A 27116-nucleotide genomic window follows, 5' to 3' on the forward strand; every position below is an offset into this window, starting at 1 on the left:
TTGTTATCGCAGATTCTCCAGCATCTGCAGTTCCTACTATCTCTGAACGTATCTAATGAATATTGATTCTTAAATGAAGTACCTAGTGCCAGGAACAACAATTCACCTTGGATGCCACCTCTGTCATGATTTGATGCTTCTTTTACTGCTGATCACCATGAGAAAGCAACCTCTTACATTTTCTTCTCAGACCATTGAGAACCAAAAGAGAAAGTTATTCCATATCCCAATTTTGCCTCACTACGATGAACATAAAAATTCATATAAAAATCATGATAAGAAAAATGACTAACATGACCAGCTCCAATGCAGAGTTTGCTGCTCTCAGCCTGCGTACATTGTTACAACATTTCAGGAGCTGGACTGTTGCTTAGCAACCACAAAAACACAGCAAAATAAGTTCTAAATAGTGAATCGAATGAGTCAGATAACTAGCATAAGGTTACAGATTTATTATTGTTGTCCGATGATAATGAGACATGACTTAAATTGAATATTAACTATATTTACTCATTTTTCAGCAACATATCTATATATAAAATATTGGACTAATACCTTGATATAAAAGCTGACCTATTTATGAATAAGTTGTCTTAGGTCTTATTGAGACATAAACAAGAATGGTAAAACACTAAAATCCCTGATACACAAAGAATGTATGATCTTGAATAACACTCCAAAATAGACCTTTGCAATACCAACTAATTTGTGATAATTACTTATATATACCACAGACATGCAATAGGATATCTAGAAAGATTTGTGGTATGTCCAAAATTGTAAATTGTCATGAATTCATGACTTTCCTAAATTAAAACTCTAACTGTATATACATGTAATTATAACTTGTCCAATGGAACTAATGGGAGCTGGCTAGGGCTAGGAGGAGGGGAAATGATTTGGTCAGCGTTTCTGTGCTTGTGCTCTTCTTCAGGGTTTAGTGCATGAAGGACAGGGGTATATCTAGTAAGTCCACTTCTGCCATTCAGCTGTTGTGGATAAACTCCTGCACAGACCACAAGAGGACTCAAGTATGCTCATTAACTTTGTGTTTGTTCAAATAACCTCAGAAAGAGTGTCTGCCTTTGCCTAAACAGAATTCTATGTGATACTCAATCTGAATCTTCCTGGCTCTGTCCCATATATACATCGAGCTATCAACCTTTATAGACCTGCATACACACACTTGTTTATGTTTCATTCTTGTTGAATACAGAGAAATCTTCCATCCTAGGTCTTTCTCAAACCTATCTACAGGAATGTATTTAAACTCTCCAGTCTGTTCCCAGGCCTCATACAAGATTTTTGATGTACAAGGTTCCTCGCCAGTCATTTCTACTGATGTGACCCTTGGGATGATGCTCAAGGTTCAAATGTGGCTAACAGTACTACCTTATAAGGTGTTGTCTTACTGCTGTTATTATCCCTTTTATAAAGATTTTATTTAATTCCCAATACAGTTCCCCACTTTGGCTTGTGGCCTATCCCAAAGTAGCCAATTTTAGTGATATTGTCCTTTACACTCCACCATCTTGGCCAGGTATCCAGATTGCTATTGTAAAGGTACCAAGTCAGACCATCTGTACTAGTGGGAGCGCACTTCAGGCCCTTGGTTTATTACATTACCCTATTTTCTATAAAGTACAAGCTTAATTAACTTTTTTTTTGTATGTTATCCGCAATACATAATCAAGATATTAGAACTGTTAGTACTTAAGCTTTGAGCAGCTGTTAACACAAAGCCAACATCCAGGTCTGACTGATGTTATATAGCAGGTGCCCATTCATAGCTTTTGAAGTTCTTCTTCCATTTCGTTCTTCTGCTGGGCCATTTTAATTTGTTTTTCTGAGGTACTAGTCCAATCTAGGATTGATCTAAGGTTTAGGTAACTGTGGAGTAGAAGGGTTCCTCATAGTAAATGTGGTACAACCATAAGGATATCTCCACCAGCCCTCCTTGCTAACTCACTCTAGTGTACTCATGTGGACGTTTTAAACTAGTTGAGGATAGATGATCCCAAATATGTCCCTACCCACCAAATGCTACAAAATCATAGAACCTTCCTTGACTCCACAAACATCTGCAACATAACTAGCAGAGTTGCAGGATGAGTACAACTCAATACTTGTGCTAAGTTGTACCATTTGATTGTTTTATGAGGCTTTAATAATTAGAAACAACCCTGTTCCTTTAGGCCTTCACATTACTATCATTCTGAAAAAACGTATTTCCTTACCTGCAAACAGCACAAACGAAGCACTTTGGATGGTAAGTTTTTCCCAGAGCTGAAACCACTTCACCTTCAATAAATTCATTACAGCTGAAGCAACGTGTTCCGTACAGCCTCTGATAGTCAGAAGTACAGATGTATTCCTCTTGCCTCACAAAAAATCCACCCTCGGCCAAGTCACATCCACATACTGGAACAAAAGCAAAAAGGTGAGCTTGAGTCCAGGTATTAAGATATACTTAACACAATTCTGAACTCTTAATTTTTCCAGTTGTAAGAATCTGTGATCTAAAAGAGGGTAGGAATGAAACCTAAGAGCAACACAATTGACCTAGTGACCTTTGGTCATCCAAGATACACAATAAAACAATCAGACAAGAGAGATAACTGGAAACATATGCAATGGCTGTCACTGTACCTTAAATTTATAATATGACTGATGTAATAACACATTATACAGCATTAACTTTATACTCCTAGGACAAGGAAATCAGTTGAAACTGTTTTTGGTACTGTTTGATTTTATAACCGTTGAAACTGAATTTTTAATTCCACCTCTATTTCCCCACAGACAGGAAGAGCAGTAAGACATCATCAATAGTTATTTACCCGATCTAAAACATCAATTCCCAATTAGCCAGATACATGGCCTGCAAGTAAAACAAATTAGGAAAAATTAGATGACTGGATAGTGTAATTCCCCACTCCCAAAGACACTAATATTCTACATAAAATGAGATTGCAGCACAAAATAGCTGTCATGATCATACTGAATAGCAGTGCAGGTTTGACGGAATCAAACAGCCTACTCCTATCTCCTATATTTCTATTATTATTTCTACATATTACTATAGTACATTCTATTTTCAATCAGTGAAGATAAACACAATAAAATTTATTATATCACAGATTCTGATACATTAATATGTACTGCAATAAGCATCTTCTTCAATGATGAGAATGGGACTAATGTCATCTATAAGATTCCCTGCAGAGACTGTGAGAAACACTACATCGGACAAACAGGAAGGAAACTAACAACAAGGGTACACGAACACCAACTGGCTACAAAAAGACACGACCAATACTCACTCATCTCTATCCACATGGATAAGGAGAACCACCAATTCGACTGGGACAACACCAAAATCCTGGGACAAGCTAAGCAGAGACAGGCACGGGAATTCCTAGAAGCCTGGTACTCCACAAAGAAAGCTATCAATAAACACATAGAACGCAACCCCATATACACTCCACTACGAAGGAAAACTGGAAGTGAGGCAATCCAGCTCAACCGACTCCAGAGTTTAAAAACCAGGTGGGAAAACACACCGGTGCTTCATCAGAGGCTGCACTGATGATGTTACCCAGCACGGTAACGAAACGTCTGCGGAACAACAAACCAGCTCCGCGAGCCAACCAACCTCAACACCCACAACCCCAGCTACAAATCTACTCCAAAATCTTAGATGAGAATATGGTGAAAAATCACATAGATGAATGTGTTACATTTGCAAAACTCTGAATCAAAAGCATCACCATGAAGTAATCTCTTCTTTCCCAAATAGTGTAAAGTTTGATTACATGACAAAGACATCAATTGTTTTGGTTTCAAATTTTGTAACAAAGTGGCAAAGACAAAAGGCAGTAGAACTTCCTGTGATTTCATTAATAAAAGAGGATTTAATATAAAGTAAATCCTCTGTATCTGCAAAGTCATGAATTCACCTATTCTTACCAAAATGTAAGTAACAACAAAAATCAACATCCGCTAGCAAAAATCACATATCCACAATACTTTTTTTATGATTTTAATGCCTTTTTAACAAGCTTCACACTCGTGAATTTCATCATTTGTGAGGTTCTTAGGAACGGAACCATTGCAGATACACAGGAATAACTGAATAAAATATCTCAAGACACTTCACTGCAGCATTATAGAACCAATTCATATGACATAACTGTGTCGTTTCACGAAGGATAGGAAGCCAAAGTGTTTAATAACAGCAGGAGCTTTACTGAAGAGATACCTGCTCTACAGACACTAAGTTAGACTGAACTGTTTGCCTCCAAAATGGCCCACAATGTTTCATGAAGTCACGTGATCAGACTCAGTGTGCCAGTCCAAAATACTTACTCAAGTACACAACATTCCTCCCAATGAAGGCATTTATGATATTAACAATCATTTATGTCTTTTCTCCTTCTTGCACTATAATCTTCAAGTCTCTGCGGAATAGCATCTAAATTGTGGATATACTCTTTTCTAGATTCTACTCCTGAGTAAAATATTGTCCAGAGAACACTGGACTCCATCCTATCCACTTAAATTCTGATCCATGGCACACTGGAATTACTGAGGCGCAGATGTGATTCCAAATGGAAGTCTCTTGTACTTGATTAATCATTTATGTGTTATAATCATCAAGTATTTCTGTGACTGAGAATCTACATTCATTTGGAGATATCTTGTCAATAAAATTGCACTAAGTCAAGCCTGACCTCCAGCCAGTCCAACAAATAGGTTATTGATTAAGGGCAAAGTGTTCTGCTCAGCACACAATACCAGATTAATACAGGCCTTAAGACCATCACAGATGCATACTGTGAAGAAAGATCAATCTTTCTTCATCACTAGTATGATAGATGTGGCCCAATCATTCACATTAATGGTTTCAAGGGCTCCCACTTTAACCAGCCTCTTTAATTTTGCTACGAGTCTATGGTCTGACTGCATAAAACAATTAAAAACAGAGACTCTCAAAAGGCCAGAATTAAAGCAGCCAGGATATTTTCGAGCATTGCTGGGATAGAACAGATTTCACAGAGAGAGAGAAGTGAGGCCATGTCAGGGACGTGTATTTTAAAATCAAAATATTTCCAGACTGGGAGCCAATCTAGGTTGATAAACACAGGGAGATATAAGTGAGTGGGACTTAGTGCGACCTCACAGAAGGCCAGCAGAATTTTGGATGGCCTCATGTTTACAGAGGGCTGAAAATGGGAGAGCAGCCAGGAGGGTAGTGTGTTTATCAAATCTTAAGGTAACAAAGACATGAATGAGGGTTTCAGAAAATGAGCTGAGACAAGACAAATTCATGCAATGAGACAGAGTGAGAATAAGGTCCTTTTGTGTCGGCATGAATATAAGGTTGGAAGTTCACTTCCTCGTCAAAGGCGACACCATGGTTGTGGACAGACTGGCTTATTCACTGACAGTTGTCAGGGAAAGAGGAGTTAGTAGCTAGGGAACAGCATTTGAAACAGCAATCACAAACAATGGCTTCATTTTTCCCAATATTTAGTTGGTGAACCTTGAGAAAGTTGCAAGTTTGGGCTAGGACAGAGGTTGGAACATCGGAGAATATTGAACCAAATGAGCTTGTGGAAGGAAGGAATCAATAAAAGCACTTCATCAGATGGAACAAGAATGTCCATGACCTCCTCATACTTATTGTTTGAAGGGCATAAGCTGATGGTTTGCAGTCCTGAAATGAAAGCAAAAGTATGACATTACAAATTTTGGTGCATAAAAAGTAATTTAAAAGTACGTGGATGAACACTTAAGTGTCACAACGTTCAAGGGTATGGGCCTAGTGCAGGAAAGTGGGACCTGTGTAGGTAATAGTGTACTTTTGGCAGTTCAGACTTGATGAGCTGAAAAGCCTCTTCTCTACTGTATGATTCAAATTTTAGGCCTACACTTGATGTTCTCTGGAGTTTAGTATCACCAGTCTCTGTTCTAAGTTGAAGCTGCATCATTTACAGGGGCTACAAAACGGAAAGTCCTAGTTATGTGGCCTGGATACTGTAATTTTGCGTGTTCTAATACATACTTTTTTGAGGAGGTTTTGAGAGGCAATGGCCCGCTTGAACCAAAATCTCCTGGTTCAAGGACCATTACAGAACTACTTGACTGTTGAAAATGCATTTAGAATGTGCCCAAACAGGTTGAGTGCCAACTTGTAAATCCTTCCAACACACATCTATGTTAATTGGTTGTGGTTGGTTAATTCGGTTGGGTGGACAACTGGTTTGCAATGCAAAGTGAAGTTAACAGCACGGGTTCAATTCCTGTGCTGGCTGAGGTGACCATGAAGGTCCTGTTTCTCAAACCTGCCCCTCACCTGAAGCATGGTGACCCTAAGGTTAAATCATCACCAGTCATCTCTTTATAATGAGAAAGTGGTCCTCTGGGACTACTGCAACTCAGTGCTAATTGGTGCCATTATGATCACGATTTTTTGTTACCAGCACAAAGATATGTAGTAAAGAGAGGACATAAGGAGTTTGCAAAAGGATGAAGCAAGATTAATGATTAGACAAAAAGTTGGCAGATGGAGCATAATTTTTTAAAAATATGAACATGTCCACTTTGGTTGTACAATAGACAAGCAGCATATTCGTTAAGTGGAGAGAAAGAGAGCGAGAATTGCAGAAACCTGAAGTACAGAGGGATCTAGGTATCCTGTCACACAAATACCAAAAGTTAATATGCAGATACAGCAAGGGATTATGAAGGAAGATTGCATGTTATTGTTTACTACAAAGGGAAGGGAACACAAAATATTACTACCATAATACAGGGTATTGGTGCATCCACACAGGGAGTATTGCATAGAAATTTGGTCACCTTATTTAAGAATATAGTTGTATCAGAAACAGTGCAGAGAAGGTTCACTGAATTGAGGGTGAAGAGTGGATTAATTTTTTGAGGAAAGGTGAGACAAATGGAGCCTGTATCCACTGAAGTTTATAAGAATAAAAAGTTCACTCAGAATTAATACTACAAAGAACAGAAATACCATAAACTACTGAAAGCTGGGAGCAATGGGGGACTCCGAGACAACAAGATGCAGGGCTGGATGAACACAGCAGGCCAAGCAGCATCATAGGAGCAGAGAGGCTGACGTTTCGGGCCTAGACCCTTCATCAGAAAAGGGGGAGGGGAAGGGGGTTTTGAAATAAATAGGGAGAGAGTGGGAGGCGGATAGAAGAGGGATAGAGGAGAGGATAGGTGGAGAGGAAACAAACAGGTTGAAGAGGCGGGGATGGGGCCAGGAAAGGTGAGTGTAGGTAGGGAGTTAGGAAGGGGATAGGTCAGTCCAGGGAGGACGGACAGGTCAAGGGGGCGGGATGAGGTTGGTCGGTAGGAGATGGAGGTGCGGCTTGGGGTGGGAGGAGGGGATAGGTGGGAGGAAGAACAGGTTAGGGAGACAGGGACGAGTTGGACTGGTTTTGGGATGCGGTGGGGGGAGGGGAGATTTTGAAACTTGTGAAATCCACATTGATACCATTGGGCTGCAGGGTTCCCAAGCGGAATATGAGTTGCTGTTCCTGCAACCTTCGGGTGGCATCGTTGTGGCACTGCAGGAGGCCCAGGATGGACATGTCGTCTGAGGAATGGGAGGGGGAGTTGAAATGGTTCGCGACTGGGAGGTGCAGTTGTTTGTTGCGAACCGAGCGTAAGTGTTCTGCAAAGCGGTCCCCGAGTCTCCGCTTGGTTTCCCCGATGTAGAGGAAGCCACACCGGGTACAGCGGATGCAGTATACCACATTGGCAGATGTGCAGGTGAACATCTGCTTGATGTGGAAAGTCTTCTTGGGGCCTGGGATGGGGGTGAGGGAGGAGGTATGGGGGCAGGTGTAGCACTTCCTGCGGTTGCAGGGAAAAGTGCCGGGTGTGGTGGAGCTGGAGGGGAGTGTGGAGCGGACAAGGGAGTCACGGAGAGAGTTGTCCCTCCGGAAAGCAGATAAAGGTGGGGAGGGAAAGATGTCTTTGGTGGTGGGGTCGGATTGCAGATGGCGGAAGTGTCGGAGGATGATGCGTTGGATCCGGAGGTTGGTGGGGTGGTACGTGAGGACGAGGGGGATTCTTTTTTGGTTTTTATTGCGTGGACGGGGTGTGAGGGATGAGGTGCGGGAGATGTGGGAGACACGGTTGAGGGCGTTCTCGACCACCGAGGAGGGGAAGTTACGGTCCTTGAAAAACGCGGACAACTGAGATGTACGGGAGTGGAATGCCTCATCCTGGGAGCAGATGCGGCGGAGGCGAAGGAATTGGGAATAGGGGATAGCATTTTTGCAGGAAGGTGGGTGGGAGGAGGAGTATTCTAGGTAGCTGTGGGAGTCGGTGGGCTTGAAATGAATATCGGTTTCGAGGTGGTTGCCCGATATGGAGACAGAGAGGTCCAGGAAAGGGAGAGAGGTGTTAGAGATGGTCCAGGTAAATTTAAGGTTGGGGTGGAAGGTGTTAGTGAAGTGTATGAACTGTTCGAGCTCCTCGTGGGAGCACGAGGCGGCACCGATACAGTCATCAATGTAACGGAGGAAGAGGTGGGGTTTAGGGCCGGTGTAGGTACGGAAGAGGGATTGTTCCACGTAACCTACAAAGAGGCAGGCGTAGCTTGGGCCCATGCAATGGGGGACTGTTTGCTTTTGAAATGTAATTCTGTAGAGTGCGAGAAATTAAAAAAAGTAGTTTAAAGTGTCAGTTGCCTACAAAAGATTAGTTAGTAATTTTAGTTATGTTTAGTCAGTAGTTTATTTTATGCAATACTTCCAGTGAAGGCTTTAAAAGGTGATTTTACAAAATGAGAAGTGGTCTTATTGAAACTTGAGATCCTGAGCAGACCTGACAGAATAGATGCAGGAAGGATATTTTCCCTTTTGGGAGAGACTAGAACTCGTGAACTCAGTGTTGAAACAATGAGTCTCCCATCTAAGTTGGAGATGCAAAGTATATTTTTCCCTCAAAGGATTGTGTCTGTGAAGTTCTCTTCACCAGAGTAGGGTAGAGACAAGGTCATTGAATACTATTGAGGTAGGCATAGACAGATTCTTCATAAACTAGGAACTTAAACAACATCACATGAAAGTGGAGTTGAGCTCACAACCAGATTAGCCATGATTAACTGGATATTAGAAAAGGTTTGATGGGTCAAATAGCCTACTCTTGCTTCTAATTTGTACTTTCATATCCATAGCTCCAGGATACAACAGGCTTGTAAAAGTGCAGTCAAACAAAAGCAAAATAATGCAAATGCCCGGAAATCTGAAATTAAAAACAGAAAATGCTGGAAAATACTCAGCAGGCCTGACAGCATCTGTGCACAGAGAAACAAAGCTAACATTTCGACTTCAGTATGACTTCTTCAGAATTACCACAGATGCTGCCAGACCTGCTGAGTTTCTTCAGCACTTAGCTTTTATTTATGTAAAAGTGCACATTGCCACAGCAGCTCTGCCTTCTTATGGCAATAATTAGTTCAGCGGGCAGGACTGCCAGTGTGGATATGATTGGTGCCAACAGCACAGGGTTCACTCCCAGAACAGTTGATACAGATTCTGGATCTGCTTCCTTAGCCTACCCATGCTGTGGGTTGGACCACTTTTTGGGCAGAGAACTAAAGATGATTGCATACTCTTATAACATTGTTTATTGGCCTAATTAACAACTTAGTAAAGTAAGGTCAAATATAATTCAATGAGTTGATTTATGGCAGAAATAATAATAGTACAAATACAGGGGGTCATTTTCACCTTTAGTAATTGCCAGCCAACTGCTTTCAATGGAATAAAAAATAAGTCAACTGGAGGACAATCTGCTGCTAGATTAGGTGGTGAAAACAAGTCACCCAGAGGGTATCATTTAAATTCAATCTTACTTCAATTTAACTCAATTCAATAGCACTGTTTGCATGATACTAAAATACTCACCACAGTTCTGACCACCACTACTAATGAATAGAAATGAAGCATCAATAAGCAATAATACCATAATCTCCAAGATCCCTTCCCAAGTAACATACCATCCTAACTTATGGATATTTTGTTATCACTTGGTCATCACTTACCTAATATCATTTTGAAACAAAGTTACCACAAGGACTTCAGGAAATCAATAAGACCCACAGCTAGCACCACTTTATGACTACAAGGGATAGGGTACAAAGGAGCCATTACAGCCTACATGTCAAGAATAAGCCTACATGTCAAGAATAAATAAACAAAATAAAACTGATTTCCAAAGTCTGAGGTGAAGGTTCAATACAACTATGCCATATTGCGTATAAAATTTAACTGGAAAGTTGACATGAGCTTTCAAAGACAGATTGTGGCATTGCATCAGTTTCAAGAAGCCGAGCATAAAGAATGCCATTTTATTAAGCTAAAACATTTTTAATGCATCATTTTAATAAAATTCTGCCACAGAAAAATAATCAGAACATGATCATGCTATCATTATGTTTAATAGATCTGGGATAAAAATATTGATCAATCTTAAGTATTACTGAATGTCACTGTCATATTTTATTTTGACAATACAGATGAGAAAGTGGTGAATTCTGCACTCAAGAGTAATGAAAAAATGTATACTGTGAATAAATGGTTAAACTCTCTCACTCATAATTTGGCATAGTTTAACTATAGAATATTTGAATTTCATCATGATAGCAGTAAACATTGGTGCCTGTTGGCTGTATCACAAGAGTGAGCACAAACTTAGAAGCATACAGTGTTGTAGCACAGAAAAATATCATTCAATCCATCAATTCTGCCCCAGAGCTTTCCTGAACAAGATATCAAGTTTATTTCAACTCTCCATTTGGTATACACAAGAGTTAATTAACAGAGTTCTGTAGAAACAGACCAGCTACATATAAATTAGGGAGCTTTTGTGCAGCTTTGCAAACAAGTGCAGCTGAAAATCAAGCACTAGTTTCTAGGGTTTGGTTAGTTGGGGAATAAAGTGATTGTTTGTTTGCATTTGCTTTTGCCTTCCACCCATTTTGCACTGTTGGAATTAGTTCTTGAACCACTACAGGGAAAGAAGCTGGGAGATATGCCACAACAGTCTTGCAACACTGAGTAAACACGCCACTGTAGTATCACAGGCAAGCAATTGATAGATAAATATTTCTGTTTTCTAGCTTTTCTGACTTACTTTCAAATTAAATATTCAGGGCCATTATAATTAGCTTATATCAGCACTTTTATTTAAAAAGGGAGTAACTAAAGGGCGTAAGGTGTCAGAGCTTGCACCTGTGATAAGCTTGTTCTGTGGAAAATCATGGAAGCTTCAGTTGTCCTTCATGACTGCATGTGCAGGAGGTGTGTCCAGCTGCAGCTACTGGTTAAGCACTTTTCAGAGCTGAAGCTCTGGGGGCATCCACTGTGGAGCATCTGTGATGCTGAACAAGTCATGGATAGCATTTTCTCTGAGGTGGTGACATGGCAGGAGAAGACTGAACAGGTAGAAAGGGTGACCACCAAGAAAACAGACGACAGTAAATAGTGCGGGAGCCTCCTATGGCAGAACCCTTTTCTAATAGATGGGGAAGATGGCTGTACAGGGGAAAGCAGTGGAAGCCAACTTCATGGCACCATGGATGGGTCTGCTTTACAAGAGGGGAGGAAGAAGAACAGCAGGGCCATGGTGGTACGGTATTCAACTGTAAAGGGAACGGACAGGCATTTCTGCAGCCACAAAAGAGACTTCAGGTGGTATGTTACCTCCCTGTTGCCAGGGTCAGAATGTCACTGACCAGTTGAAAGGGGAGGGCAAACAGAGAGCGATCGCTGTACATGTTGGTATTGACAACATAGGTAGAAAATCAATGAAGTCCTGCAAACAGAAATTAAGGAGCTAGGAAGTATTAATAAAAATCTCAAAGGGAATAATCTCTGGATTACTTCCAATGTGGCAAACTAGTGAGATGGAAATAGGAGGTTCATCCAGATGTGCTGGAGAGATGGTGCAGGAAGGAGGGTTTCAGATTTCTGGGACATTGGGACTGTTTTTTGGAGGTGGTGGGACCTGTACAAGCAGACATGTTGCATTTGAACTTGAAGGGACCAGCATCCTTGCAGGGACGTTTGCTAGCACAGCTGAGAAGTTTTAAACCAACTTGGCAGAGGGTGGGATCCTCAGTGAAGGCTCAGTGTGGGAGTTGCACGGCCAACCTTAAACGGGACAGCGAGTGAGTTAGAAAGTCATGGAAAGTATAGGCTAGTTAAGGCACAAGACAGTTTAGCAAGGTCGGACAGTATTTATTTTCATATATTTTTCTGTGGTATAGACCTCTATGATGTTATGACCCTTTAGATTTAAAATCATCTAATTTCCTTTTTAAAGTCACTGAATCACAGTCTCACAGAAGTGAGACGGTGCAGGAAGAATCCATTTGGCTCATCGTGTTTGCATTCTCTCAAAATGAGCATCATGACTTAGTGCCATTCTCCTGCCTTTTTCCATCACACATTGTTTAATTTCAAATAATTATCTAATGCCTTATGCTGTTATAGAGTCATACAGCACTGAAACAGACCCTTTGGTTCAACCAGTCCATGCTGACCATAATCCCAGACGAAACTAGTCACACAGAACAGAGAGACCTAGCGATTCAGGTACATAATTCTTTGAAGCTTGCGTCACAGCTGGAATACAGTGCAGAGTTCTTTGCACCATATCACAAGAAAGATTGAATGCATTGGAGGTAAAGCAGAAGAGGTTTACAAGAATAGTTCCGGGGTGAGGAATTTCCGTGAGGATAGATTGAAGAAGGTGGGACTGTGCTCATTGGAGAGAAGGCTCAGAGGAGACCTGATAAAGGTTTTCAAAATCATGAGTGGTCTGGATAGAATAAACAGGGAGAAACCATTCCCACTCATAAAAAGAACAAGAACAAAAGGTGTAGATGTGAAGTGATCTGCAAAAGAAGCAAGTGTGAAAGTGAGTAATTAGGGTATGGAATGTACTGCCTGGAAGTGTGATGAAGGCAGGTTTAATTAAGTGATTCAATAGGGCATTGGATGAGTCTTTGGATAAATATAATGTGTAAGGGTATTGGGGAATAAAAGCAGGAAATCAGAACTAGATAATGATACTCATTTGAAAAACTGCTGCAAACATGATAGGCTGGATGGCCTCCTGAAGTACCATCACTCTTCTATGATTCTGAACGTGCTTTACAAACGTGAAGGCTTTCTTTGCATAGCCGAACCTCCAATACAAAGGCTTCATTTAAGACATCTTATCAACAAAATACTTCAGTGTGCCAACATTTTTTTCCTCAATGTACCCATATTTTGACACTATTCAATGGAATCGGGACATCTACAAACTGTTTCAGAGATAGTCGGAACTGCAGATGCTGGAGAATCTAAGATAACAAAGTGTACAGCTGGATGAACACAGCAGGCCAAGCAGCATCAGAGGAGCAGGAAAGCTCAAGTTTCGAGCCTAGACCCTTCTACACTTTCTAAAGAAGGGTCTAGGCCCGAAACGTCAACTTTCCTGCTCTTCTGATGCTGCTTGGCCTGCTGTGGTCATCCAGCTCTACACCTTGTTATCTACAAACTGCTTCTGACTTCTGTATGTGCCCTGCACAGTAACCTGGGAATGCTTTATCAGTAGTTGTAAGATGAACTGGTTTCACTCCTTAAGGTCATATTTAATCATTAAAATCATATATTGCTTAAGAATTGTGGCTTCAACCAAGAACACAAGGTATTTGATTCCTGCAAATTTTTCAAACAATGTTGCCATTTCTCAGTTAAGTACAAAATATACACTGCAGATTCATAAAAAAAAGGGCAAGTCAATGAACTGAGCAAATGAAAAGAACTTCATAACCAAATAGTTACAATGTGAAGTGAAAATAGTTGGTTTCTTTTCCCATTGTATTGATTATGTAATTTCGCAATTAGTGACAATTATGTTGAAAACAATAAAAAAATTAATGGGATCTAGACACATGAAGGTGTTCTTTGTGAAAGCAAAAATGGGGCAACCTTTTTAGCAATTCAAAGATATTTTTGATTAGTTTTCAGCCTTTTCAAAAATTTGGTTTGAAGGGTGAAAATGATGACTGAGAATGAATTGTCTGAAGGTGCTGAAGTCTGAAATCCGTAAAAAAAAAGCTTACAAAGCATCAATTCCCTATTTCAAGTCTGAGAAATGTAATGTTCTGTTCCAGTAATTGCATGAAAGGAAGACAGTCAATTTGAAATCAAGGGCTTTTGTCTGATAAGAAGGTACCATTCCTCAAATCATCATGCCACACTTTGTTGCATGAGCAGTTCCCGAAACACAAGCTTAGAGGCTAGATTTATGTTGACGATTGTATCAACCCATTGCATTACAAGATTCAAAATTGGAGTAACATTAATAATTGGAGAAAGATTCATAAAAATAAATCCAAAACTTCCTATGAGGCAACAATTCTGAACATCTTAATATGTCAAACTATGAAGGAGTAAGACTGATTGATCAATAGGACTATCCAAGCTCAGACCCAGCTGTCACATTTTTTTTTAATTCTTGGTTTATGGGGTTTCATGGCAAAGCCAATTTTGTTGTGCATGCCATTCAACTTTATTGGTGGTAATTTTTAAAATTGAATTGTTAGATTTGATGCATTGACGGTATTTCCAAAGTACTTCTATAAAACAAATTCTAGTACTTTGACCCAGTATCAATGAAAGAACAATATATTTCCAAGTCAGAATGGTGTTAGACTTGGAGATGAATATGAAGGTGATGACGTCTATCGCATTTACTGGCTTAGATAGCAGTGGTTTGGGAGATGTTGTCACCAGAACTTTGGTGATTGATACAATGCATCCTACAGACAGCACATTGCAGTCATGTTGCACCAGTGGTGTAAGTTGTGGACCATTCTTGTCACCTTTCTCACTTGCATCAAGTCAGGTATACACAGAACATACAAGCATTAAACTGTGTCCCTTAATGCAAACTTTGTTTGGTTAGTATCTCTAGACATTTACAATTGTTACAATGATCTCTTTTCTGCCATTATACATCTGGTAAAACACTCTATCGCTGTTGAAAACAAATTAGTGCCTGTGGCCTTTGAACATTTAGAATTTATTAATTGTGTATACAATTAGTTAAACTGTAGTTTCGAACACACTCTTTCTAAGGTCAATTTTCTCCTCTTTGATAATCCTTTCCTCACTTTGATTTATTCCAGTTTCATTTAAATTCATCATTAAACCATTAAATTTGTCTTTACTCTGTTGTTATGACCCTTTAGATTTAAAATCATCTAATTTCCTTTTTAAAGTCACTGAATCACAGTCTCACAGAAGTGAGACGGTGCAGGAAGAATCCATTTGGCTCATCGTGTCTGCATTCTCTCAAAATGAGCATCATGACTTAGTGCCATTCTCCTGCCTTTTTCCATCACACATTGTTTAATTTGAAATAATTATCTAATACCTTATGCTGTTATAGAGTCATACAGCACTGAAACAGACCCTTTGGTTCAACCAGTCCATGCTGACCATAATCCCAGACGAAACTAGTCACACAGAACAGAGAGACCTAGCGATCCAGGTACATAATTCTTTGAAGCTTGCGTCACAGCTGGAATACACTAAAAATAGCTTGATTGGAATTAAGTGCCTGTTATTGTACATGGGAAATTCTTAGGCTCCTCAATAAACATGACAAAAGGACTACACATAAATCACTGGCTGAATGAAACTGCTTCACCTATATGGAAATATGACATTTATCAGTGATTATTCTTCCTTTTACTGAAGGACATAACATTCAAAAGGACAACAACTATTTACTTTCTGAATAACCACTGAAATGTTTATCTGAGGCTGTGACGTGGTAATTCTTGGTATGTTGCAAGTCACTTATCACATCACACAGGCCGACTTTCTACATTGTTATTTATACCATAACAGATGGTTCCAACCTTGTAAACAACAGTCACCCGCGTAAGAAGTGACTGATACTAGACAACTGAAAATCAAGATTAATTAATCAGAACAGCTCAAAGTAGCCACTTACAAATCAGATTTTAACAATTCTGCAAAGACAGGAGAAGTTTCTTTTTGGCAACAATCAATTATTTCAGAAGGAATTTGGAGAGCACTTAAAGAAAATCAATGTGCAGAGCTAGCAAAGTGGAATGGGAATGACAGACTTGCTTTGTACAAACCATGGACTCAGTGAGTTGAATGGTCTCCTTCTTTTAATGACCCATGACTCGAAATACATACAGCCTAACCGTAACATCCAATCTAGAGGCTTTCGCATCTAAACCTACAGTTTACCTCTTTCTTAATCATGGGCTGCATTTTACCCTCCTCTGCCTGTGGATTTGTAGACCAGTTGTGGCAAGTAAAATGCAGTGTGTGGCAGCCTATCTGCTTGCCTGACCTGTCTACCATTTTACAGGGGCCAGTGGAGGTGTTGGGAATCCTTTCCACCTTCGGAGTTATTGATCCCATATTGGTTCATGCCAACTCTTCCAACATTTTACTCTCAGCAGTTGGAAGGCCCAAGTCAACAGGGAGCTGAGTACTTTCACTGTGTAGGCTGGTATTGGGCAAGATGATTTGTGTGCACATCAGAAGAACCTCAGCCTCCAAGGTCATACTGTCTTCTATAATCCTACTCTCTGGCTTCTCAAGCCTGGAACCTACAGCTGGCACTGAGGCTAGTGATATTGTGAATGTACCTGTACTCTAGCCTATATAACCTCTTCCTTAGAGATGGGTTCTAATCCCAGCAGAGGTAGCCACCTAAACCTGACAATGCTGGAACTATTGGCTGACAACTCTCACTTGCCCTTAGCCAAAATACCTTCTGAGTATAAAATGGTTGCAGGACAGTCAGTTTTTCATGGGCAGACACCTGACTGATGTTTCAGCCAAATGCCAGGAGCACGACACTCCGCAAATTACAGTCCTGTATTTCTTTCAAAGGAATGTTTCCAACTTTCCTCTCTTATTTTCTCTTTTTCCTGTTAATCTTATCATTTATATTGAGATTGAGCAGGCAACTTGCTCACATGCTCTGACAATGTTCCAGTCTAGTGAACAAGCACAAAGACAATACCAGTGGGTAATAATCACACTTTTGTGAATTTTCTTCTCTTCCTCTACTAGCTGCCTACCTTCTACTTAGTGCCTCAACAATGCAGAAAGTCTTAGGTTTTAACTCAGCAGAGTACAAGAGATATAATGATTTCAGAACATAATGCCATCACAAAGACATACAAATTTTATGCTAAATAAAAATATAATTTTGCACTCAAAATAAGGCATGGAATTTAATCCTTGACCCAACACAAGTTTGGAGGTGGGGCAGGATGTGCTTGGGCAGGATTGTATGGGATAGGGATCCACTGCCTTCCTGACCACCACTGATCTAGTTCAAGGCAGGCAAGGTGGCTTTCTGCCTTAATACTAATTTAGGCCTTTACAAAGCCACCTAAAAGCAGGTCTCATTGAGGAGCACATCAATCAGGAAGGCCTTCAGCAAATGCCGTCAGATTTGCCAGTGGCCTATCGGGGATCCCTCCTTGTCAGGCATTTTGTGCCGGATGAAGGGACCTGCCATTGAAAAGCAGCAGGCTCCCTAAAGCCATCCTCCAGCCTTGCTTCTAGCACCTCCCTAGCTTTTCCAGCAATCCACATTCCATGCTATTTACGGATGCACTTCTTGTCATCCATTCTGGAGACTACTAATCTCTGATGAGCTGGAAACTCTCCGGAGTATGATTCCACCTACCAGTGAGCTGAACTGAGTTTGAGGCCTTAAGTGGCTGATTGCTTGAGTGGGCCAAGGGGTTCCCACCTGTTCTCTAATTGCTGTGAATGACCTCCATTGCACATACTTAATTATACCCTGTATCTTCATAAAATAAAAATCATTATGAATACAAGCAATTGTGATATTTATCCTGTTGCTGAACAATGTTATTGATCTGCATCTTTGGCATATATGATAGATTGTCACAAGGTTGCTCAAATGCTGTTTGCTTCTCGATCACCCTGAAGTAAGGAGCATAGTTCAAAAATCAGATCCAGATCACTTTGGAGTGAAAATAAAAAAACAAAGGAAATAAGGAGTTTGGAATTCTCCACAAATTTCAACTGATGCTAGATCAGTTTGCAATTTCAAAGCTCTGAAAAATCAACAGCCACAAACGAAAAACAGTGGGCACAATGTGATGTTATATCATGTCTCAGCATCTGGCATCAGTTCATAGCTATGAAATTTTGAGTTACTATGTAATCTCCAAACATTATTAACTATGCTACTCACAGCCGGGAAGTACAACAATATAACTATTTTGTGCTGTCCTTCACATTGTACTTCTATAGCCACAATATTTCATGATCATCTGTAAACTGATACAATTAAATTTTGAACACAATATGAACATGATCATAATTTCACAAGATACAAATGAAGAACACCTTTCTGCCCACTCTAGCACTTAGATAGGAACATGCAAACAGCAACAAGTCATTTAGCTGGGTGAACCCATTCCTTCTGTTATAGTTGATCTGGGAATGAAGTCCGTATTCCCTTTATCCCACATCCTTTAATAAATCTGGCAAATAAAATTCTAAAATTTCAGATTTAAAATTAACAACATACATGGCATAAATCACCATTTGCTGCAGGGAATTTTGAACATCTTCTACTTACATATCAACGTGTTTCCTAATTTCACTCCTGAAATGGTCTGTTTCCAATTTAACTATACCCCTACTCTTAGACTATTTCAGAATGTTCCTTTATTATTCTGTTAGCGTGTTTTTTTTCTGAATACTTCCTGACAGACCAGCTCCTCATGTTTTCTTCAGTGTTTACAAAGTTTATTTATTTTCTAATTTCATTTCTGAATGACTTATTAATTGAATTACAGTCACTTCTCATAATTTATGTCTGCCAATCTCAAGTTTGTCTTTGACATGCATGTTCCTCATTATGCCAAGTGCTTCTCATGACTCCCAGAGTAAGGCATATTTTTATCAACAGCTTTTATGGAAACTGCAGGTTGAAATTTTCCAATATTGATCTATTTTTTTTAAATTCCATCAGCGACAGATGTTCTAAACGAATCTGAATCCAGGAGTAAAGTTAATCAGGAAGAGTTTACGGAAAATTAAGGTTTACACTTGATTCAGTTAACATGAGTTGTTTCATTGTTTCTGGATCCCAGCCATGGTACAGTGATATCATGGTGAAAGCGATTTCTGATGTATTGTTATTCAGAGTAATTTATCGTCTCGCCAGCAGATTGCAGTGACACAGATATCTGTTTTGTCTTGAATGGTAATAGTATTATAGATTCTAGCCACTGAACTACTGCTCCTGGTAGATTAGTTAGATCAGGTTACTGAGATCATCAATGTTATGCAACTAATTCCCCTTGGGGGAAGCAATCCTGAGTTATTTGGAACAAACTTTACCTTGCTATTTTTAAATAAGTCCTCATGACAGTCATGACCAATCTGTTTCTCCCATCTGTCATTGCACATTGAATAGCTGAATATGATGAAATCATTCTAATGCAATTGAATATCAGAATTCAATATGTTTATCATAATTGTTGGATTACAAGTAACAATATTTCCCACTGTAGGAATAAGCTACAAAACCAGTCCAGTTCTATATTTGGTCTGTGATAAATTAGGAGATAGATGGTTAGTGAGTTGCACACTTTGCTTCAAGTTCCCCACAGAGGACGTCAGCTAATGTTCCCTTTCTGTTAGAATTCTAGAGTGTGTACACGTGTTTCTGTTCTTCAGAAGCAGTCAACAGTTTCCCCATCTGTTATGTTCCCCAACTTTTCTGGGGGGGTAAGATAGGCTTCTCATGTTCATCATCTGGGCCTACACATAGTGAATGGCCATTTCGGCAGTATGTAATGGTGCTTAGCATTCAGCAATCTGTTTTAATCTTTCAGTTTGTTCACTTTCATTGTTTTCAATTTCTCTCTTAGTGTCTGATAAAGTGTCTGCCAAAATTTCCTTTGACAGCCATATCTCCTTCCTCAGTGACTGTCTCCAGCTCCATCTTAACATGGATTTCAAGTGAAGTTACATCCTTCACATTTTGAATCCACCCAGGATTACAGGCACCTTTAAGGTATACAACACTCCAACAGCTGCTCTCACCACATCCACTGCAAGGGCCATCATGTGCAGACTCTTGACCTCTCTCTCCATCAGCATCACTTTACACTATCTCAAACCTGTTGCAGTCCCGCTTCATTTTTCATCTTATTTGATGCTTTAACAATAAAAACAAACATTTCTCTTCCTTTCAGGTGTTAAGGAACGCGAGCTCCAAAATCTCTCAAGCACTGACACCCCACGAGATTCTTTATTTCCAACCTCCCACCCCTCTTCCCTCCAACTCCATCCCTTCATCTGATTCCACTTCTTCCTGTCTATTCCCGACACTCTTTGACCTTCGCCCCCTCTGATGCTGAATGATCTGTGCTCAGCAAAGGATTAACCCTTAGGCCCCCCTCAATGAATTACGTGCATAACATGAAGATGAACTCAGCGCTGTGCCCAGTTCTTTAGATAGGAGTCCTCTCCCCGCCATAAAGACCCTTTCACCCATCCCACCACTCCCACTTCACTAGGAACCCTCCCTCTGTCCTTTCACTTGCACTCAATCCCTTCATTGAGGTCTGCCAGTGCAATATCGACTATTCTCTACATGCTTCGTCCCATTCAAACCTGCCTTCCACTTGTTCCACTCCGTTCTCTCAGGTCTACATCTGACTCTTGCTATGGAACCAGTTGATAAGAATGGTCCTGTTTTTGTCCGGGATGTCGACCTCTACCTTGCAGAGGCTGAGGGCCACCTCACAGACATTACCCCTGGACCATGACCCTACCACTGAACAGCAAACTTTTATTTCCAGGACATCTCCTCTGGAGATTACCCCTCCACCACTCCCCACCTCAGTCCGCCAATCTAGCACAGTCTGCTTCTACCTCCTTCCAAAAATCTACAAACTGGATTGCCCTGGCAGACTCTTTGTAACAGCCCATTCCTCCCCACTGAATTTTTTTCCCATCTTGACTCTATTTTTTCCCCGCTTTGTTCAGTCTCTTCCCATTGACATTCAGAATTCTTCTGATGCTTTACATCAGTTCCACAATTTCCAGTTTTCTGGCCCTTGCCATCTCCTCTTCACCATCTTTAATCCATCTACACATCCATTCCCCTATCAGGGTGGTCTGATGGCTCTCCGCTTCTTCCTTCAAAACAGACCTGAACAGTTCCCATCAATGACCACCCTTCTTTGCCTGGCTGAGCTTGAATCACTTTGAACAAGATCTGAAGAATTTGAAACTGTTTTTCTCTCTCCACAGACTTTGCCTGCCCTACTGAGGTTCTCCATCACAATTTTTATTTCATATTTCCAGTATCTGCAGTAAATAGTGTGTTAATTTGTAATGTTAAAAAAAGTACAAGCTTTGCTTTTAGACATAAGTGCAGAGAATTATATACAATTACGTTGCTAGGGATAGTCAATGGACCATCAAATAGTGGAAAGGATGTAAAAGTACAAATTTGCAGGGAACTTACAGAGGGATGCCAATGTTATTGTGTAGTTATAATGGTACACTTCAATAACCCAAACATAGACTGGGATATTTGTTGTGTACAGTGCAGCAAGGAGGAAGTGTTCTTGGATTGCATGCAGGAGAGATTTCCACAGCAGTTTCTGTCCAGTCCGACAAGGAAGGAGGCATTCTTCATTCCTTGTTGGATGTGGTCCTTAGAAATGAGAAGCACCAAGTGAATTAAGTGTCAGCTAGGGTACATTTAGGAGACAGTGATCTTTATACAGTAAAGTTCAGGTTGGTGGAGGAGAATGACATACAACAATCCAGAGTGAGAAAAATCAATTGACCATGAGTAGTTTCAATGCAAAAAGAACAGAGCTGAGCAAGATTGACTGGAACAAGAAGTTGGCAGGAAAAACAGCAGCAATAATAGGCTACATGCAAAGAAAAGATGGTTTGGGTACAGTCAAGGTGCATTTCCTCAAATGAGAAAAACGGAACAAACAAGTCCAGAGCTCTCTGGATAACAAAGGAGATAGAAATTAAGATAAGTAAGAAAATATGTGCTTATAACAAGTGTCAGGTAGAAAATAAAATTGAAATCCAAGAAGAATATCAAAAGTTCAGAGGGGAGATGAAAAAGTAAATAAGAAAAACAAAGAGGAATTATGGAAAAAGACTGACAGCCAACATAAAGCGGTGACCCAAAGTCTTCTAATGTTGTATAATAATAAAAAGGTGGTAAAAGGAGGAATAGGGCCAATCAAGGAATACAAATGGGATTTAAGATTTTGGAGTAGATTTGTAGCTCGGGTTGTGGGTGTTGAGGTCGGTTGGCTCGCTGAGCTGGTTTGTTGTTCCGCAGACGTTTCATTACCCTGCTGGGTAACATCCTCAGTGCAGCCTCCAATGAAGCATCAGGGTGTTTTCCTGCCTGGTTTTTAAACTCTGGAGTCTGTTGAGCTGGATTGCCTCACTTCCGGTTTTCCTTCGTAGTGGAGTGTATATGGGGTCGAGTTCTATGTGTTTATTGATGGCTTTCTTCGTCGAGTACCAGGCTTCTAGGAATTCCTGTACCTGTCCCTGCTTAGCTTGTCCCAGGATTTTGGTGTTGTCCCAGTCAAATTGGTGGTTCTTCTTATCTGTGAGGATTGAGATGAGTAAATGGGATGGCAGGACTGACGTACAATCAGGGATTGGCGTACCTATGCCTGTATTTACTACAGTCCAGGAAGATGAGGGGATTTCTGATTGAAACGTATAAAGTTCTAATGGGAATGGACATACTCGATGCAGGGAGGATGTGTTCCTGTGTTGCAGAATCTAGAATCAGGAGACACAGATTCAGGATATGAAGTAGGTCACTTAGGATTGAGATTTGGAAGGAATTCTTCACTTAAAGAGTATTGAGCCTGTGGAATTCACTACCACAAAAGGCTGTGGAGGCCAGGACAATGACTATATTCAAGAAAGAGATTGAAATTTTATAGATATTAAAGGCGTCAAGGGGTATGGGGAGAAAATAGGATTGTGGCATTCAGAATAGAGGATTAGCCATGATCATAAAGAATGATGGAGCAAACTTGAAAGGATGAATTGTCTACTCCTGCTTTTAGTTCCTATGTTTTTAATTTGAATAAAAAGTATTTTTTTTTGTCAAAACTGCTGACTAAAATAAAAGGACATGCAATTCCGTAAGGAGTCATTGAAGGACAACATCTATATTGGAAACATATACAGAGGGTAGAACCAAAGCATCTATTGCTGATTTCCACTTCATTTATAGATAAAATAAATTAATGACTAGAAACCTCTGCCCAAGTTGATACTGTAAAATTAATGCTTCAAAACATCTGCCACACCCTGAAAAGGGAAAAATCAAATACAAATTCTTAAACTTTTATCACTTATTACTTCGAACAGTTGAGTAGTGAAAATAAAGAGGCTTTCATCCAATGTGCCCTTACTAGATATGAACAAACTGAAGTCTCCAAAATGACAAGCCCATCCAAATCCTTCACGTATTCGACATACTCTGTTTGAAGTGAAAAGTAAATACTTCAACAACTTTACCCTCCATAGTCTATATACAAATATATGTTTCTCATTTGATTCTGGAAAGTTACTTAGTTCTTGCAAACTGATTATAGCATCAAGTAATATGATACTGTCAGCCAGTTTTAATGTTGTGATGCAGCTATGGAAATTCATCAAACATATTTTCTAGCTGCTCTGAATTGTTTCATGATCTCAAAGTTCCTGTCATTCTTTGGAATGTTAACAAGAATGTTGGAATCACATTTTACAATTACACCCAAGCACCTCAGAAACAATAACAGAAATTGCTGGAAAATTTCAGCAGGTCTGGCAGCATCTGTGGAGAGAAAGCAGAGTTAACGTTTCGGGTTCAGTGACCCTTCTTCAGACCTGAACCTGAAACGTTAATTCTGCTTTCTCTCCACTGATGCTGCCAGACCTGCTGAATTTATCCAGCAGTTTCTGCTTTTGTTTCTGATTTCTAGCATCCGCATTCTTTATTTTCTTTTTGTTTGATGCCAAACATTTCAGGTTGGGATATTTGTGGTCAAACAGAAAAAAGATTATTTTTAGAGAAAAATATTCATTTTGCACAACTAATTTCCACTCCAACTCAATGTTAATAGTTCAAGAACCAGGATAGCATTTTGTAGGAAACAGCAAAAATCCCTTTCATTTAGAATGCTGGACCAAAACCCTGGATTTGAGAGCTGGGAAATGCACTGAAATGCACAATCATGGGGATAGTTGTCTGGAACCATGATTCAATTAGAAATCCTATTCACGCTTCAATCCCATAGGAACAATGAACCAGACCTAAGACAACAACTTCAGACATCTTGGACTCTTCAGAGGTACCAAGTCATTCAACTTCAATTAATATACATTCACAGAAATACTCGACATTCCACTTAATCAAAACATATTTAAACCTACTCTAAACTATCAGGAAGCCAACTCCCCACAAAGTGGACAACAGAAACACAATGGATAACACAGATTTGTGATAACGGAGCACACAGTCTGCATAACTGCTGGCCCTGATCTGGGAGACAGACAGCCATCAACTGAAGAGTGGATGTGGAGAAGACATTTCCATTTGTCTAGTGGAGAGATTAGGACCCAAGGATACAGCCTCAGAGTGATGGACCAATGTTTTAGAAATGAGAACAGGAGGAATTTCTTCCACCAGAGTGTGGTTAATCTATGAAACTGATTGTTACAGAGGAGAGGGCTGTGGAAGCCAAGTCATTTAGTGTATTTGAGACAGGGATAGGTTCTTGATCAGTAACGGATCAAGGGTTATGGGGAGAAGACAGGAGAATGGAGTTGAGAAACATATCAGCCAAGATCAAATGGTGAAGCAGACTCAATGGGCATATTCTGCTCCAATATCATATGGTCATATTATAGTCAGACCCATAATGCCCTTAAGGAGGAAATTCCCAGATTTTGACCTAGCATTAGTGAAAGAACTGCAAAATATTTCCAAGTCAGAATGGTGAGTGGCTTGGAGGGGAAATTGCAGGTGGTGGCGTTCCCATGAATCTGCTGCCCTTGTCCTTCTAGATCAAAATGGTCATGGGTTTGGAAGGAGATGTCTAAGGACCTTTGGTGGAATATCTGAAGTGCATTTTGTAGACAGTACACACTGCTGCTACTGTGCATCACTGGTGAAGTGAACCCTTGTGGATGTGGTGCCAATCAAGCAGGCTGCTTTGTCCTATCTGGTGTCAAGCTTCTTGCGTGTTGTTGGAGCTGCACACATCCAGGCAAGTGGGGAGTATTCCATCACACTCCTGGCTTGTACCTTGTAGATGGTGGACAGGCTTTGAGGAGTAAGGATGTGAGTTACTCACTGCAGCATTCCTAGCCTCTGACCTGCTCTTGTAGCCACTGTATTTATATAGAGAGTCCAGCTGAGCTTCTGGTCAATGGTGACACCCCAAGGATATTGACAGTGGGAGATTCAGTGATGGTAACACCATCAAATGGCAAGGAGCAGTGATTAGAGATGGCCATTACCTGGCATTTGTGTGGTGAAAATGTTAATTGCCACTTGGTAGCCCAAGCCCAAATATTGTCCAGATCTTGTTGCATGTGGACTACTTCAGTATTTGAGGAATCATGAATGATGCTGAACAATCTGCCATTGTCGCAAACACCCCTATTTCTGACCTTATGATAGAGGGAAGGTTGTTGATGAAGCAGCTGAAGATGGTTGGGCCTAGGACACTACCCTGGGGAACTCCTGCAGAGATGTCCTGGAACTGGGATAACTGACCTCCAACAACCATAACCATCTTCCTTTGTACCAGGTATGACTCCAGCCAGTGGAGAGTTTGCCCATTGATTCCAGTTTTGCTAGTGCTCCTTGATATGTTGCGGACCAGACCAGAACCCCTCAAAATATTTTAAGAAGGTAGCCTAGACCCTAACTTTTTCTTATTTTAAAAGCAAATGTAAAGTGGCTGTTCCAGATGCAATGCGACTGGTCAAACCACTCAACATTAAGCAAAACAATGTATTTAAACACTGTAGTTAAAATACAACCAAAGAAAGAGAAATTTAGAAAAGCTACTCCATTGGAAACTTAGCAGAATAATAGATGCTGTAACTATTACCAATTATCCGTTCCAATATCGTAACAACCCATAAACACACCCCTCGGCAAAAAAGGCAAATTCAGACGCAGACTCTCACTTGCAGTTCTCCCATCCAAGAGGGAAAAAAAACATCAAGAGCAAATACAGAGAGAGGAGCAGCCAGGAGGCATTTACTGAAGCTTCCAACTCTGTTGAGACCCTGATGGCTTCTGATGGTACTGAGAAACCAAAACCCAGAAATCCTAATCTGAGAGAGCCGGCCACACCCATTCAGGCTGTTTAAAAAAACACCCAGAGCCTCTCAAGCTGTTTACACAAGTGATCTTAACTAGCTAGCTCAGTAGCTTTGCCTTACAACCTCTCTTCAAAAATAAAACCAGGACAAAATAACCTCTTAAAGTGGCAGCACTGTCACAGATGGCACACTTGGTTAAATGCAGCCTTGATGCTAAGGCTGTCACTCTCCCCTCACTTCTGGAATTCAGTGCTTTTGTCCATGTTTGAACAAAGACTCTAATGAGTTCAGGAGCTGAGTGCCCTGATGGAACCCAAACCGGGCATCAGTGAGCAGATACTGCTTGATAGCACTGTTGATTACACCTTCCATCACTTTACCGAGTACTGAAAGCAGACTGATTGGGTGATAATTGACTGCGTTGGATTTGTCCTGTATTTTGTGTACATGACATTCCTGGGCTATTTTCCACATTGTCAGGTAAATTTTCAGTGTTGTAACTGTACTGGAACAGCTTAGCAAGGGGAGTAGCAAGTTCTGGAGCACAAGCCTTCAATACAATTACCGGAATGTTGTCAAGCCCCATAGCTTTTGCTTCCAACTGTTTCTTGATATCACCTGGAGTAAATTGAA

The 27116-nt window shown here is 40.4% G+C and overlaps 1 protein-coding gene across 1 annotated transcript in view; it reads right to left on the minus strand.

Annotated features, from left to right (window-relative positions):
* The window catches only part of ablim2 (actin binding LIM protein family, member 2), a 320054-nt gene that overhangs the window by 209886 nt on the left and 83052 nt on the right, over positions 1–27116 (minus strand). The window contains exon 3 of the mRNA XM_048604650.1: positions 2238–2421. Within this exon, the coding sequence (XP_048460607.1) occupies positions 2238–2421 (184 nt within the window). The remainder of the gene's footprint in view (positions 1–2237; positions 2422–27116) is intronic.

The sequence above is a fragment of the Rhincodon typus genome, chromosome 1 (genome assembly GCF_021869965.1).
Source record: "Rhincodon typus isolate 14 chromosome 1, sRhiTyp1.1, whole genome shotgun sequence".
Classification (NCBI taxonomy): Eukaryota; Metazoa; Chordata; class Chondrichthyes; order Orectolobiformes; family Rhincodontidae; genus Rhincodon; species Rhincodon typus.